The following is a 17,101-nucleotide window of genomic DNA, read 5'->3' as shown; positions in this document are numbered from 1 at the left end:
ATACTATACCCATTTTGCAGTCATTCCATTGGCTACCCATCCATTACTGGGTTCAACTCAAGGTGCTGATTATCACCTACAAAGCCCTTCATGGCCTTGGACTCACATATCTGCAGTAACTCCTGCTATGCCGCACCATGACAGCTTTGCTATCTGAGCAAAGCCTTATGAAGGTGCCACCATGCAAACTGACAGCTGCCCATATACATCTTTTCTCTGCTGTAGGTCCCATCTTTTGGGAGGATTTCTATCATTCTGCAGATGGTATAAAACAGAATTGCTCAGGAGGGCCTTTTTGTAAAGGGAACAGGGCTGTAGTGTAATGGAATGGTTCAGGAAGATGCTTCATTTGAAAAGGAAGAGGATTGTAGAATATTCCAGTATTTATTATCTTTTATCTTCTTAAAACCTTACCTTCTACTTTTGTAAATCAATTTCCTGCATTGTTTATGATATATCACGTCTGATACCATTTTTCTTTTTGCACTGTTTTCTAATTTTTGTAATCCAAGACCTTTACGTATTTTGCGTAATAATAGTCGAGAGGTAGGACTTCTAACTCAAGTAACTTCAGGCTAACATACACTGGTCTCTTCATGATGTCTTTTCTTACCATTTCTTTCATCACTGGCATTCAGACAGTTCTTTGGCCAGTTCATGTGCTGATATTTTTTGTCACAGTAGTACTCATCTTCATTTATCCTGGAAATATCAGAAAGGGAACAGAAAACATAGTTATTTATAAGTAAAAGATGTGTAAGAGGAAAAAACTACCTCCTCAAAGGAAATATAAAATCATAAAAACCATAGTTTTAAATCATGCATGTCCAAATAGAAAAAGATTCAGCAATTTTACAGAAGGTCAATGGCATCTGTTTTCAATGCAATGATTCATACACTGGCTAGCAAAGACCCAGCTGAAACATTAAACAGACAGAGGAGCGCCAAGCTGTGATATAGAAGATTTCAGCATGTATGGCTGACGCAGTGACTCAGCCACCTGTCATGTTCTCCCTAGGTTCCTGTGTGACACTGGCAGTTTAGAAAAGGTTTGTCTTTTTATTCATCCAACTTTGCAGTATTTCTTATCTTCTTCTTGACTCTGTTCTGAAAGCAGAGAATAAAGAAAGGAACTTTTCTTCCTCTGCCACTTTCCCTTCCATGCTCAAATGAGTGCTCCAAGTCAATCACTGATACATCTGCTTGGATCTGTTTCCTGCATATAAGCCTCCCTTCTTACCATTTACAGAACAATTCAAGGTTGTTGAATCTATCAAGTGAAAGAAGCAGCAGTTCCTATGGGGCACTGATGGGGGATGGTGAAAAGAAGTGTCAGGCAGCTCACAACATGTGTATGAACACTACAACATATAAAGTTTTGTTCGAAACATTTATATAGCCAATACAAAAGACAAACAGCAGCCAGCCCATTCTTTAACTGCTGCCCTCTTTTTCCTGCAATGTTCTTACTCAGCAATACCTCAATACAGTTCTTAGGCGGTTGAAAAGATGCTTCCCCACAGAATGAAGTTATTAAGTTGGTAGGCAGAGACAAAGCTCAAATGACTGAAAACCCCAAATAAATTTAAATTCAACAAAACCTGAGAATTAAAGTTTTAGCTGTCCTCTACCAATTTCCAAAGTGTTCTGAGAAACCCTGTAGTTCCTTAGAAACTTTCCAGTTTTCCTATGTGCAAAGCCTGGAAGACATATATAAGTTTCCCTGAAAGGCTGCCACCATTAATGCTCCTTTGTAATTCTCAGTAACAGGGAAGAGTTAGGCATATTTTTGGGTTCAGTTACAGTTCACAAAGAACTATGAGACCCATAAGCCTGGCTAGAACTCCATGAATTGTTTTGTGTATAAAAGGAGGTTTGTGTATAAAAGGAGGTGGGAATCAAATCAAGGTTCTTTACTGGAAACTGTGCATGAGATAAAACCAAAGAGAAAATTATTTCTTCAATTCTATGCAAATTATTTCTTCCAGGCAAAAACTTCAGAAAACAGTACACCTGGACAAATAAGTTCAAGTAGAAGGATACTGTTGAGACGGAACTTTTGGAATGGGTCTTTAGAGCATACCTGGCATATGAAGTATCCTGACAAGACACTTGATACACAGGATGGACTACAGGCTACATGAAGCCACTCCATTTCCATTTATGAACAGGTGCATCTATACCGCTCATAGGCTTTTAGACAATATAAAGTTATATAAAATGCAAAATAATATAAACAACAATAGTCACTAAGTTTTGAGCAGAGACTGGAAGAATTGGGTTGACTAAACATTGTCTGAAGAATCCTAGCTTTAGAATTTTAGTGAATGGTGTACCAAACGTGGACTGAGGAGTTGTAGGGTCAAATCCCTATCTAATGACAGTGCTCTCAGATGATCTTATACCAGTTAATCAAATTCTCTCAGCCCAATTTACCTCTCAGGACTGTTGTAAGAATAAAATGGGTATACCATGTATGTTACACTGAGCTCTTTGGAGTAAGGGATGGATAAAAGTGATGAATGATTTGTATTATTTTAAATGGCTATTGCTGATGTATTGTGTACTGTGTTTTAAATTGTTGTAATCCGCCCTGAGCCCACTTGGTTGGGGAGGGCGGACTATAAATCTAAGTAAATAAATAAATAAATAAATATTCAAAATATAAGGAAACAAGGTTTTTTTAAACCTAAAAGCGCCCCCCGCCCACTCCTGTAGCAAATAAAGGCCTCTGGAGAGTAGTAATGCAGTCCTACTCCCTTCTATTTAAAGCTGATATTATTTGGAATCAGAAGTAAAATTAAATGAAGCTTGAATAGGAGGGAAGAGAGGAATCACATACCTTTCAAGGGGAGTTTTCCCATTTGCTGCATAATAAAGGCTTGCTAGTAGTTTTTCGTCCCAGTAAAGGTCATGAAATTTCTCAGATACTGCATTACAGAATGTGTTATATTTAAGATCCTTTAAAGTGAATATATATTTACCTGTTTTGAGAGAAAGAATTGTGAATTAGGACTTAGCCTGCAAACACACACGTGCACGAAACACTCTTTGCTGCGGGTTACCAAACTCAGCATCTCACACCTCATCCTGCTGTGCCTGTTATCATTTTGTGAATGTTTTACCTGGGTTCAAATGCCCTCAGCCTTGGAGATCCTGGAGTTACCCCAGGCCAGTCAGCAAGCATCACCCAAACTAATCTACTTCACAGGGGTTATTATGAAGATAAGGTTATTCTGAGATCCTTGGACAGCAGGCAAGATGCAAAAGTAATTTAACAAATGAAACAAGAATTGCATCAATCTGAGAATTATTACAATCCCTACCTAATCTGCAGTAACAGAAGCCACATACTATGGAGTTTTACCTTCTATACGTTTCTCTATTCTCTGACTTTATTCCTGTTTTAGAAGAAAATTATTTACAAAAATTGTACTAGATGGCAGAGTACAATTCGAAGAGCTTGATGAACACATTTGTGAAGTACACTTCTCCTGATAGTCACAAGACAAGTCAAAGAATAGGACATCATTCAGAGAGTGTGGACCTGTCAACAACATAAAAATGACCACCACCCTAATCCACAAAATCTCTTGCTATCACCCTGTCCACCCTGGGCTTTGCATCTGTAGTCCAATATCGAGATATTAATGCATACCCATAGCCAGAGCTTCATCCGTATTCTCCCAATAACTACCAAGTGCAAACTCTTCTTGGATAAAATGTACCACATTCTTCAAGAAAACTTCACTTGTCCCATTGTTCTGGTGCAAAGTATCTAGGCTGAGTGAAGAAGCAGGGTTTTGGTCCACAGATGCATATGATGTGTGATGTACTAAAGAAATATTACTGTCTGCATCATTACTAAATCCCTTACAAAATGTAAGATATGGGTTCCGTTCAGAGCACTTTGTTTGAGCATTGGTTGTAGCTGGGGATAGGGTAGTAATTCTAGTTTTCATTTCTGCATATTCACTTTGTGTATTATTGAACTTGCAATTTCTCACATTATTCAGAGATGGGTTTTTCTTTAGGCTTTTGTCAGTACTGTAGCTCCCTACAGCATCCGAAAGAAGAACATGTAAACTAGGACAACAACTGTATGCTGTTTTTGAATGGAGGGGTTTATTTGGAATTTGCTCCGATATAGCAATCTGCACTGGTACAAGAGTTAGCACTCTTGTCTCTGGGTCCTGCTTTAGAAGAAAATTATTTACAAACACTGTACTAGATGGTGTGGTGCTTGATGAACACGTTTGTGAAGTACACTTCTCCTGAGAGTCACATGAAAAGTCAGAGGATAATGGCAATTTATCCATGAATGTATCCATTTTGCTTGGATATTGGTCTTTTGGAGCAGTCTGAAGTGACATTTTTGATCCTTCTTCCTTATGCGCTCGAATGTCAGATGACATGCATACAGTTACTAAACCAGAATTCTCATCTATCTGTTTTTCAGTGTCATCCTTTAAAATTATTGTGTTTTTGCTGGCCGTGGGTATCTCTTCCTCCATATAGGTTTTGCATTGCACAGATATGGATGCAATGGCATCTCTGAAAGGAAAACAAGGTTTTTCATAAAGATGAGACAGTTTTAATAAACCATCAACACAAAAAATTCATTACAATATTTTATTTTATTTTGTCAGTTCTATAACATCAATTATATACATTCATGGAGAATAGGCTCATCAACGACACAACAAAGACTAAATGAAATCTCCAGTGATGCTCTAAATACGGGTGCTGGGCAGCAACTACAGAAGGTTTTGGCCTCCATGCTCTACCTGTGGACCTTCCAGGGTAGGGCAAATGGTTGGTGCGAAAAAAGCTGAACTTGATGGGCCACTGGTCTGATCCAACAAAGTCACTATTATATTACCTTTTGTTGTTCCTCTTTAAATTTTTTGGCCCTCTTTATTCTACTTACCTTTTCCTACTCCCTTCTTTGCCTCTACATTGCCTCTCTAATCTTCACCTATGAGGATAGATCAAGATAGGTAGCTGTGTTAGTCTGTCTGTAGCAGTAGAAAAGAGCAGGAGTACAGTAGCATCTATAAGACTGACAAAATTTGTGGTAGGGGCTCTTGCTCTTTTCTACTTCACCTATGGGAATAATCCTATTTTCTTTCTTCCAGATGGCAACTTGTCACAGGCAGCTTTGGACAACACTCCTTTCTCCCCTCTGCACTACAGGTCCTATTAAAAAACCACTTTGATATGACTACTTAAGGAAAGATGCAGTTGTAATACTGTAATGTTTATTTACAATTTTTTTGGTGAGAAGTCTCAAAATGAAAAAAACTGACAACAATGTATTGTATTGTAAATTTCTTCTTTTCTGAAATAAAAATTATCTTTAAAATGTTTAAAATAAATACATAAATAATCACAGAGTTAATTTCTAGATGATGACTACCAGCTTCTATAACCTTTAAAACAGACTAAACAAATGTTGTCAATATCTGCCATATAGCCATAAGGGATGACAGCTAAATGTAGACATTGCTTTTCTAAATAGATAAGGGGAAATTTTCAAGCTGGTATCTCTAAAGTACAATGTTCATCATGTATTAAGCAAGATAAATAGGAGTCACAGACTGAAATGTTGGAAACGTGAAATACCAAAATAATATTTTTAGGGAAAAAATTATGGTTGACATGTTCCCTGACAAATTAATATTGTCTTGTAAAGAATCCTTGGATATAATTTGTACAGTTAAGACTCTATATTGTGTCTACTGACACATATCAAAAACAGTTTTTACTACATAGATAAACTGGCCCCTGGTGTGGTAAAAGCTGTTAGGATTCACAAGATACTGGCATTATACGAAGATTCCAGGTGTTTGGGAACAGTTGGAAAACCTTTGGAAATAGGGCTCTGTGGTGAAACAAATACACTGGATACAAGTGAAAAAGGCAAAGACTGAAAACACTCGGTTCATTTTGGAAGATCAATTAATTATATTCTAATGTAACAAATTGCTTCAGCTTGTTATGAAATTCATGTGAAATGAAATGGAGACAATTATTCTGCAAACCTCTGCAGTCTCCAATAAAATTACTTTGTAGCTCAGAATACCAGATGCTCCGGGGCAAAGTGTTTGGCTGCAAAGACACCCGGTATGACCCAACAATGCAGTTCCTATCTTCTTATGAGCACTTTTCAAATAATCTATTTTGGCAATCTAACCACTCTAACACAGGGGGAGTGTGAGCCTCTTGGTACCTTTGGTGACCATTATGTTTGACTTGATCAACATGCACATTTTCCACATGTGTACAGCTTAGGTATGTACAAACACATTCCCTCAAAAATCCAGGGTTCCCTTCATGTGTACCAAAGTTGTATGGGCATGGCCACCTGGATCCCCAGGGAGTTTTGCTTTATGGGGTCAGAAACAATAGTTTAAACACTGGGAAGTGAATCCTCACTTGTTAGGGTAGAAACGCCACCACCAACCTCTTGGTCTAACCTTCAGTTTAAAACCAAGAGGCAAGCATCCAACCCTCTGGGTTTTAACAAATAAAAGTCAGCCTTGCAAGGGAGGCACTTTACAAGCTGAGTCCAGAAAATAGTTTCTCGGGTAGCTTATAGCAAAATGGCCAAGGTACTGGATTCAGATTGAAGCAGTAAAAAATACAATTAATCTGGAAAAGAAAATAACAACAGGCTCCTTTGCTGAGCTAGAACACACTTGAATATTTGCAAAACTAAAACAGATGATACCTTTTGAATAAGTCTCAAAGCCCAAACAGGAGCCTCAGAATCTCAAGTCCAATGAACGATTTAGCTACAAGACTCCACCCACAGCACAGTATTCAGAAGTGGAAAAGTGATCTTCCAGGTAGAAGTTACCCCAGGACAGACAAAACTTAAACTAGTATCTAGTGATACAAACTTTTAAGGCTAACCGCCTGCAGTACAGCTGGGCAGCATGACCAATCAGTTAAGGGCTTGACACGTTCTGCCTGTCTTCGCAGGTGGGGTGGAAGCTAATCACAACTCCAATGCCATGAGTTAATGAGATGGACTGCAAGTGCTATCCTTCTTCCAACGTTTTGTCCTTGAAACATCTAAAGTCTTGTACCTGTGGTGCCATCTCACTCTCTTATCCAGTTGGGAGCTGACAGCGTCATCTCTGCAACAGTCTTCCAGAAAAAGCTTAACTCAAACTGTATCATAGCTAGGCCAAAAGCCTGAAACTAAGGGTGTGATACTAAGGTTGCTTTCCTGGGAGTAAGCCCCATTGAATAAGATGGAACTTACTTCTGAGTCGACCTGCTTAGGATTGCTCCCAAAGTGTATGACCCAGCCAAGAAACAAGGTGGGAAGTGAGTTTATCAACAGAAAGTATGTGTGTCACTCTATTCACACAAAATGGCAATCTGGAGGACCATGTGTAGCATACACTCTTACTACACACAGCTGGGCACCAAAATAGAATGTCTGAAAAGATCTAGTATATAAGACAAATGAAATCTACTTAACATTTGTTGGATTGGGACTTGCATAGAATGCTGAATTCAGGAAGTATTTTTAAACAAACCTAGGAACAAGTGGCTATAGCAGTCAGCAGGGTGACTGAGAGTCTGGGCTGCTTACAAGCAAGAACACAAGTTATGTAAAATGTCTTCATTTCAGTGGAAAACATGAAAACACAAACACGCCCCCCACAGAATTACAGGTGGGTATTTCCCCCTCCCATTGCATCCAACTCTTGCGTTGCTGCCTCAAGAATGTTGGCAGCATTCACCACTCCCCACCCTGGTCAAGCACAGCTTTGCTGTTTGGGTGGCAGCAGTGAAAGTCTCCTGAACCTCCCAGCTGGGCAGCTAGTGAAATGCATGGTCACTGCCTCAACTATAGCAGCAGCAGCAGCAGCAAAGGGACAGCTGAGGGAAGTGCACAACAAGCTGCCCATGTTGGCCACACCAACCTCTCCCCACAACCTCCTGCACATGTTTTCCACCTCAACAGAGGCAGTGGCAGTTGCATTTCCCTCCCTAGCCAGACTCCGCCCCCCACACAGAGGCTCACAGGAACAGTTTCCCTCCCGTCCTCAGCATCTTCCAGGGGAGGTAACTGTATGTGCCTACAAAAACAAGGCAGTCTTTTTTTGGGGGGGGGAGGGGGTTTAATTCCCAACTTTTTAAATGCTTTTCACAATTTTCTACAACCCTGGGGAACTGTAGGAAAGTGGCCCCAATCTGCAGGTTTAAAGATCCCCAGATCAGTGCCACTTGGCTATTAGCATTTAAGATATTAAGAGAATAAGTCAAGGCTACCTTATATTAAATGCAGCATACAAAACATTAGTGTAGTGCTGCCCTAATATCACAAGGACATACTTACTTTTCCGTATCTGTATTCTGATGCAGAACAATAGGCTTAAAGTGTGTTGCTGGAGAGGTGAAAGCTGTTGGCAACCTGGTGTTAACACTGTTTGAAGAAGTCAGGCAAGGGAATGGTCCTTTCACTGCTATTAACTTGCTTTCATTGCTAATAGGTAAAAATCCTTAATATTCAAACACGAAGAACACAAACAAAAACCAAAAAGACAAAGGTATTCATTTAACCTAAGAGCAGGAAAAAAATACTCACTGATATAAACAAACATTCCAATATAGTTGTACAAGCTATCCAGCCATGTTCCAAGCTTGCCAGACATGACACCAGCAGCAGTCCAGGGAGGAGTATGAAAGGGGTGCCATTAGAGATGGCATGATACTATTTCCACAGAAAACTTGGAAGTGACATCATGTCTGACTCGGAATCACTAGAAATGCTATGGTAAAACCATAGAGTTTTCAGTAATTCCTAGAGTGGACATCACATCCAGGTTCCCCAGAAGTGATATCACACCATTGTCCCAACAACATTTTTTAAATTTTTCTTCTGCTGCCACTCTGAGTGCCATCAGGGTCGGATTGACGAGCGGAGCAGGGGAGTAGTCTGCCCCTGGAGCTGCCAAAGAGGGGGTGCCAGGCGCAGCTGCCAGACACCGGGAGTGCACTGGCAGCAGCGCAGACAGCTGAGCAGAGCGGGGAGGCCGCCCATGCAATTCGCCTGCCCTGCAGGACAGGGAGCATGTGGCAAGCCGGCCACCCCCTCAGCAGGGGAGGTGAATGTCATGGGCAGCTTCCCAGCTGCCTGTGCTGTCGCCACCAGCTCTGCGGTGCACCATATGCCAGGGCAGCCAGCTTACTGCACTGGCGCCACGCTCCGCCCCTGCGTGATGATGTCACAGAAATGACATCATCACACACGCGCGGGAGGACTGGACTTGGGTTGCCCTGGGCACTGACAACCCTAGATCCGGCCCTGAGCGCCATTGTGGGAGACCTGGCAACCTTCTCATATATTTACTACAAACATGCAAGAATAGCAATCTTTCTGCAGAAATACTCACCTACATTATCATCCTCTGGCTTCCTCTGAGAATCAATAGGCAAGTTATCATGCAAAGACTCAACTACTTGTCTGAAAGCCTATCAGCAAAAGAGTAAACAAATTGCATTAGAAATAACATTTGCAATTAAGACAAATGTTTTTCTAAGAGTGCAATCCTAGACGGAGTTACACCATTCTAAGCCCACTGACTTCAACAGATTTAGAAGTATTGCACTATAAATTTCCCCCCACTTCATCGCAAAGGATTAACCCACAATACTTCTACAATACTTGAAAATTTCGGTTAAAAAAAAAGGGAAATCATTGTGAGAAATCTTAGAGCTAAATAAGTTTGTTCCTTCATCAGATGCAGTGAAGTCAATCACAGAAATTTTTTTAATAACCAGGGAGAGGAAAGAAAAGATTAGCACAATCTGTTGAAAGTCTGGCTTGTGACATTTCTACACAAACCAGAAAAGTACAAAATATACCCAGTGATCATTTACCGCAACTGTAATTGATGGCAACACATACCTGGGACATTTACACTGCTCATGAATGTGAGCATTATAGTCTTAGATACAGTTGTCTTAGATACAATTATCAGGATATACTATTTGTGAATTACTTTAAATCAGCAAGGGGGGGAAAGTTTATGAAAATTAAGTTCCCACACCAATTTATGGAATGAAAAAAAGGAAAAGTCCCAATGATATTCTTTCTTTTTCTTATATTTTAACAAGAACTCATATGACTAATGCTACTTAGAACTACTTAAAATGCTTAGCTGGGGGTGGGAGAAGAATAACTGTTGCTATTCAGAGATCTTGTTTGGACAAACTTCATAGAAGCACAAACATTTAACACACACTCCTCATACCTGAAAGGTTGCTTTGTTCAAAAATGCCAGAACTTTCTTGCTGTTTATACCCTGTTCAAGCAGAGAGCTATCACATGTCTAGAAATATGAAACACCATGTTGAACTGTTACTATAAATGCCTACTTATGCCAGGCAAGAAAAAAGTGATTTAAATTAATCAGAAATATTTAATTATTTTTAAATTTAGGAAAAGTCATTTACCTTATTTGAATTAATTTGAAGTTACTAAATTTCAATATTGTTTTTAAAAAAACTCACACATTTGTTCTCAAAGGGAACCATTAAGGCAAGAAAGACTATAATTACCTACATTTAATTTGAGGCTGTTACAAAAAATGTTCGAGGTTCATCTTTGCTCCTAAAGTAGTTTGTAGGGATAAAGCCTTTTAGAAAATCAAATTATTAATTTAAATCACCTTAATTGCATCTGCCAGGGAAAGCCTGTCTTCTGACTTTCTTCTTGCCATATTCAGAAGAAAATCCTTCAGTTTCCTTGGCAACACCAGTTTGTGATCAGGTGGCAAATTATATTTTGCTGCTCTCCACAAAATTGCAGCAATGCAGTAAATACAAACCTGTTGAAGACAGCATAGTAGAAAAGCACAAAGATGTCACTGGGCAATTCCCACTCAGGAGCAAACACATATAGACTGTGACACTGAGAGATCTCTGTCTTTTGGTGCTACACCTCTGAAGATGCCAGCCACAGCTGCTGGCGAAACATCAGGAACTACAATGCCAAGACCACGGCAATACAGCCCGGAAAACCCACAACAACCAACATATACTTACACATCAGTACTGATATAAGGCCACCAGAAACCCAGTCTACAAATGGATACTCGGATGCTTTTGTGAGTATCAGCACAGGCAGCTAAGCCCTGGCAAACCCCAGGCGTAGCTGGGATCAGGAAATGGTGGAGCATAACTATAGGTCTTTCTGTATGAGTGCAGCATGTAACCACCACCATTGTCCTTATGTTCTCAGAATGGAAGATGGATCCATCAATGCCTTTCTGCTCACAGAGCCTTGCACAAGAAAGTGAAATTAAATCCCAAGGAGCTTTGTTCGTCAAGAAGCTGCACAAGCCAAACCATTAGAACCTATTCATGTTGTGTGAACTGTTGCACAAACATATGTGAATAGCAATACCTGCTATTTTCCTGTCACTCACAGTTCTTTCGATCCAGCTCTAATTTCTAAGAAAATAACTCCAACATAATATTGTTCTACTGCTTAGTCTTTCTCCAGAACATGCAGAAAGGATATTTGATTTGAAATCTTTTAAGCAATGCAAATAACTGCATTTTGGCTATTGTTCACCACAAACTTTGCTTTTCCAGTTTACCTCAAGCTGCAGCATCAGCTCCACAAAATGAAGTCGAATATCAGAGCCAAAGTTGTTCTACTTATACCAAAGGTTTAATAAAAGAAAAGAAATAACTGAGATATTGGCATGAAAGAAAACATTAGATTTTTTCAGGGTTTTAGAGACATTGCTTTACGCTTTTAACATTAGAGTACAAATGTGCTTGTAAACATAACTATATACACCAGAAAGGTAATCTCTATTTTTAAAATGTACTTCCAGGTACGTTAAGTCATATCTGCATCACAGCACACACCTTTTCAGTAACAAAATCCTCTTCTGCTGTCTCAGGTGCCAAATAAAACATATCATATGATCCTGATGACAAAAGAAAAATAACAGAAAATGTATGCATCTATTTTTTTATTTTGCCAAGACATAAATGTAATGTAATGAAATAAGCAGCATGTATTTACCTTCACTTTCAGATGGAGCAAACAGAACATTTCCATTGCTGTTAATCAACACCGAGTCTAAACACAAATATGCTGAAAAATAGATTATAAAGATAACAGTACTCAGAACCTTACAGAAGTATAAAATGCTGCTGGAGTAAACTTGGGTTGTAAGGATGTCTACTCTTGCATAACAGGCTGAAAATCTATTTAATATAATCTCAAACAAAAAATATTTTATCTGATCAGAATTTTGCAGGACTCTTTTTTTCTTTACTGTCCAATCACACTTCCTGAGAGAACACACTACTCCTAAAACATGCAGTCGACATTTCATCTGAAACTGAAACCATTAATATTATGTGTAATGTCTGAAAAATCATGATAAGCTACAGTTTAATCAAATCTAGTTATCTCTAGAGTTGGCAACTCCAGCTTGGAAAATTCCTGGAGATTTGTGAGTAGCACTTGGGGAGGCGGAATATTGGAAAGGAATGCACAGATGCAATGCCATCTCTGCATCCCATCCTGATATTCCGCTTCCCCAGAGTTAACACTCTGAAGCTGTCATTTCCTATAGGGCAACTGATCTCTGAACATCAGTTGTAATTCATTACTCAAGGCCCTACCTAGTTGAGACTAGTAACCCTAGTTGGTTGTAATATTCAATACAGATAGTCCAAACTGAAATTTCAGAATTTGTTGCTTGTTTGTAAAGCACAATTGGTATTAATTGTCTGATGCTACATCTGAATTCACAAACCAGAGTTTGTTGAATAATGCTGCCTCTTGTAGCCACCTGATCACAAAGACAGCACAAACGAGAGGAACGTTTTCCTGCTGGGAGACCGGAGGGAAGTCGAAGATAAAATGGGGGTTCTACACAAACTGGGGTTCATTACTTACATCTGGTACATTGAGCAGAATTTGATACACAAGCCACAGTTCGTCATGACAACTGAATAAAACTAAATGATTTTTAAAAGCACTGAACTGAAATGAGTGTAACCATCAACAAAAGACATAAAAGCAGTTAAAGTGTACTTGAAAACTGCGGCACTGCAATATAAAGATAGAAAGGAACAAACAATCTTAGTCTACAAAAAGGACTTTGTCATATCATAGTGTGGTAGTCTGACTCAACAATAAAGGAAAAAAAGTTGAAAGGAACCTGATCATCCCCATCCCCAGCACGTAACTTTTAATAATATCAAAACACTGATTTCTTCATCATTCCTCGTTGAACAGCAACGCTATTTTACTTTTCAATTCAGCAATCTAACTGGAGATCCATAAAGTTTCCATGTGCACTAAGGTTGCTAGGGATGGTCGGACAACTGGTGAGAGTTTGGGGAGGGGCAGGGACATGGAGTGTCATCAGCGATGGCACAACATCACTTCCAGGAAAAAACCTCTCTAGGAATTTCAGGAAATGCTATGGCAAAATCAGAGTTTCTAGCAATTCCTAGAGATGACTGACATTACTCTGGTTTCCCCGTGAAGTGATATCACACCATCAACATGATGGAGATCTTTTTTCCCCTTATTTTTCTCCCATTCCAAGAGGGAGACCTAGCAACCCAAATGTCCACAGCTTTTTCTTAAGAGTGAAAAAAAACCCTATGGATAAAAAGGCACTTTTCAAACAGCACTCAAGGGTGACATGATATCAGTCCCATCAGAATTCACAATAATAATCACTATTTTGGTGAAGGGAAGTGTTGGAAATAGCAATGTCTGGTGTACAAGAAGGAAGAAGAGAAGAAGACCCTTCCTTTCAGGGGGCAGCAAGGATCAGTTACATAGGAATGTGAGGGCAGCACTTCTCTTCTCTGTCAAAGAGGTCATTTCCTTGTCCTGTCTCCTATTGGGCTAAACAGGGCATTATCTTCCTCCTTCTTTCTCCTATCAGCACACCTGCTCTCTAAGATGTAGTTAGATAGACAGCATCTCTCTCTCTCTCTCCTCTTTACTATCAGATATGTAGTTCCTAAATAAACTCTTTTACACCTTTAATCAGTACTGCATAACTACTGCTGCTTTATTTGCTACTCTGCCAACAGGAAGGCCCACCAGATTTTGCCCATTTTCCTCCACTTGACTGCCGGTCATCATCATTACCTTCAGAAGGTTGCTGGATCGGGGTTTAAGCCAGATGAAAAGTAGTGTTGCCACAGAACATTTTAAAAACACCCATTTGTTTACAACTGATATCAAGAATATATTAACAGAAAAAAGTACTTGGCGTACTTGGCATTATTTTTACTTTTACAGAAAAAAACCCTGTTATCCTTATGCACTTGACATTTATCACAGGGTACTTTAAGCACTATTTTGCAAAATATTCCTTTGGGGACAAATATTTATGCAGTTTTAGTAAGTGACTAACTGAAAAGCTGACTTTGATGGTATCAAAGCAGCAAAATCTGGAGAACTCACTTCATAACCAAAAACAGAAGGAGGGTATGGGAGAAAGGTGCAGTATTTGCCCAAGGCAAAAAGTTCAAGATCGTATCTGGAGACAGCTGTCAGCAAAGGGCTAGAGGGGGCAATGATAAGCTAAAAGTGGCAAATCAGATTTTTGTACTCCATTTTCAGCCTGGTAGACATGGTGTCTAAGACATCCCCTTTAACCACATGCATACCTTCAGCAGCCCCTCTGTAATCATTGAGGCCTCTGTGGCTGGGTGCTATTCATGTTTAGGTGCTTTGGAAATGGTGAGAAACTTGCATGTCATTTTTAGCCTTGGAAGCTCCAGCATAACCATGCAGTACAGCCTCTGGCCTACACATCAGTGCTTTCCTCCCTCTCTTCAATTCTCTCACCCAATTTCATCATCAGCAGAGTAAGCTGAACAAGACAAGTACCAAAAAAAACTTACAATAAAGGCAGTAAAATCCACACAAAGAAGGGATCGATAGTCATTTAGCTTGAATGCTCAGGAGATTGAGGTTATGGCACTAGAATTGCTGGTGCTCAGATACAAATGCAGAATTCTCCCAGCTTCATGAAGTATGCCATGGAAGACCCATGACAATCCTGATCATATATAAAAGCATCCACTAAAGTGTACATTGAGCATCGAATGTTTTTTGCCTATTAGCTAAAGTCTCCGGAAAGCATCAAGGCTACCCTTACTATCCTTACAATACCCCACCCCCCACGAATCAAAATACAGTCATCATAAATGAAAGCCTACAATATGCATTCTATTCACAAAATATTGTTCCCACAATAAACCCAGCATTAAGTAGCTGTGTTAAGGGGACCTCAAACCATTATAAACCAGCTTCCTTTGCAAAAATTTGACAGCATATAGAAAGTGACTTTATAGTTGTCATAAAAAGAATATGCGCTGAATTACTGAGTTTACAGTTTGCTTATAACCATTCCATACTGATTTGCTTCTATGTCATTACACACTTCACAGCATACCTAAAATTCTTGCCTAAAGACATCTACAGGGAATACACTAATATGTAAAATGGAAAAATATTCTTAAGTCTGGCAACAGAAACTCCTGCATGTTTCTCCTCAGCATGCATGGGAATAGATATAAGTAAAATCCAAAATCTGAGGTACAGAACCCCCCGGACCTGACTGCACCTGCAGGTAGGAATGAGCATAAGACTTCATAGGTTATTCTTCACTCTTCCCAAACTGCTCCTCTGGCTGGCCCACAGCAAAGCACACTAGCTACAATGAGAAACCAGTGTACACTGTACACCTCCTGTGTGCCAATTCACTCTTTTCTCCCAAAGGCCCCAGCCAGCTTCATTTGCAGAAGGATGACGTTAATGTCAATATTAAGTAAATATATAACTTCAAAAGAAATTAATAATGGTCTTACCTGGATAATCTGTATAACCTTCCAGAGTAAGTAAACATTCATGACATAAAGCCCACAGCTCATAGTCTTTCAGAGGTTTACCATACTGTGTTAAGAGATGTTTCAGAAAAACCCACTGAAAATAAAATGTTAAGGACAGTTAAGGGACAAAAAGCATTTCTCAAGTTACAATGATTTAAATGATTATCTGTGCTCATCTGTGTGCATGCTCCTAGCCCATAGTTCATTGCACACTGGTTTTCTTCATCCTTGATAGTAATCCAGGGTCAACCTACCTAGAAATTCTGTGTTGGAACTGAAGGCATCTTTGCTCATAGAAGACTATTTTAAACTTCATACTCACACAAGAAAAGAGAAACTAAATCCAAAGATGTTCCTCTGCTTGTACAACTGGAAGCTATTACACAGCTTACCTACTGCACAGACTCTTGGGCAAACATTTGTGCACAAGCACTAGTGGCCACTGTTCTTCCACTCATGGTTCTTTAGATCTAGCTCCTGATCCTTCCTCTCCAATTTCCCCTCAAAATGTTATGAAATGTTTGCAAGTTTGCCATGGAAACAAAGCATTAAAAACCGTTGTGGCTTTTATTCATTTCAGTCGGGTACATATGGTTATTTTCCACTTGACATAATTGAGAATAATGGCAATGTACAGGTGACTGCAGATGTCCATCTTTAATTACTTGATTTGCTTTAGATTTTAAAAAATGAATTAAGACCTTAAATTGCTGAAAGAAATGAATTACTTATAGTATCTTTTCCCCTTGACCATTCTCTGAGATAGAGCATCGGTTACTATCTATGAGATATAGCAGTATATATGGCCAATGTCACTTGCAGCTCCATCAAAAACAACAGTATGCTGCTAGCTCTATTACCGTACCTTGGGAAACCAGTGAAAGATATCTGACGGCCACTTGGGTTTATTCAAACAATTAGCAAGCTTGCAATAGTGAAATACCACCAATATAGCAGTATATATATTAACAAGCCCTAAGCTTATGAGAGATTCATATTAACAAGTGGCGAGTAGGACCTTTTCTGAATCAAACCCCAAGTATCTCCTTTGCAACACATCACTTTCTCTTTAGTTGCATCTCTCATCCCTAAGTCACTAACTTTATAACAATCGATCTTGGCAGTCGTGCTTTGTACATCTTACTTTAAAAGTCTTCATTGCCATTTAAAGCTTTCCAGGCAAAAA

General features: G+C 39.4%; 1 protein-coding gene across 1 annotated transcript in view; it reads right to left on the bottom strand.

Moving 5' to 3' along the window:
* Positions 1–17,101, bottom strand: part of KNDC1 (kinase non-catalytic C-lobe domain containing 1) — a 90,476-nt gene that overhangs the window by 33,954 nt on the left and 39,421 nt on the right. The window contains exons 7-16 of the mRNA XM_054983134.1: positions 15,895–16,009; positions 12,065–12,136; positions 11,905–11,966; positions 10,695–10,853; positions 10,278–10,355; positions 9,417–9,495; positions 8,360–8,522; positions 3,659–4,554; positions 2,843–2,984; positions 614–702 (exon numbers count right to left, since the gene is read on the bottom strand). Of these exons, the coding sequence (XP_054839109.1) occupies positions 614–702; positions 2,843–2,984; positions 3,659–4,554; positions 8,360–8,522; positions 9,417–9,495; positions 10,278–10,355; positions 10,695–10,853; positions 11,905–11,966; positions 12,065–12,136; positions 15,895–16,009 (1,855 nt within the window). The remainder of the gene's footprint in view (positions 1–613; positions 703–2,842; positions 2,985–3,658; positions 4,555–8,359; positions 8,523–9,416; positions 9,496–10,277; positions 10,356–10,694; positions 10,854–11,904; positions 11,967–12,064; positions 12,137–15,894; positions 16,010–17,101) is intronic.

The sequence above is a fragment of the Eublepharis macularius genome, chromosome 6 (genome assembly GCF_028583425.1).
Source record: "Eublepharis macularius isolate TG4126 chromosome 6, MPM_Emac_v1.0, whole genome shotgun sequence".
NCBI classification, from domain to species: domain Eukaryota; kingdom Metazoa; phylum Chordata; class Lepidosauria; order Squamata; family Eublepharidae; genus Eublepharis; species Eublepharis macularius.
The sequence above is the reverse complement of the archived record's forward strand: the minus strand, read 5'-3'. Positions and strand labels throughout refer to the sequence as shown.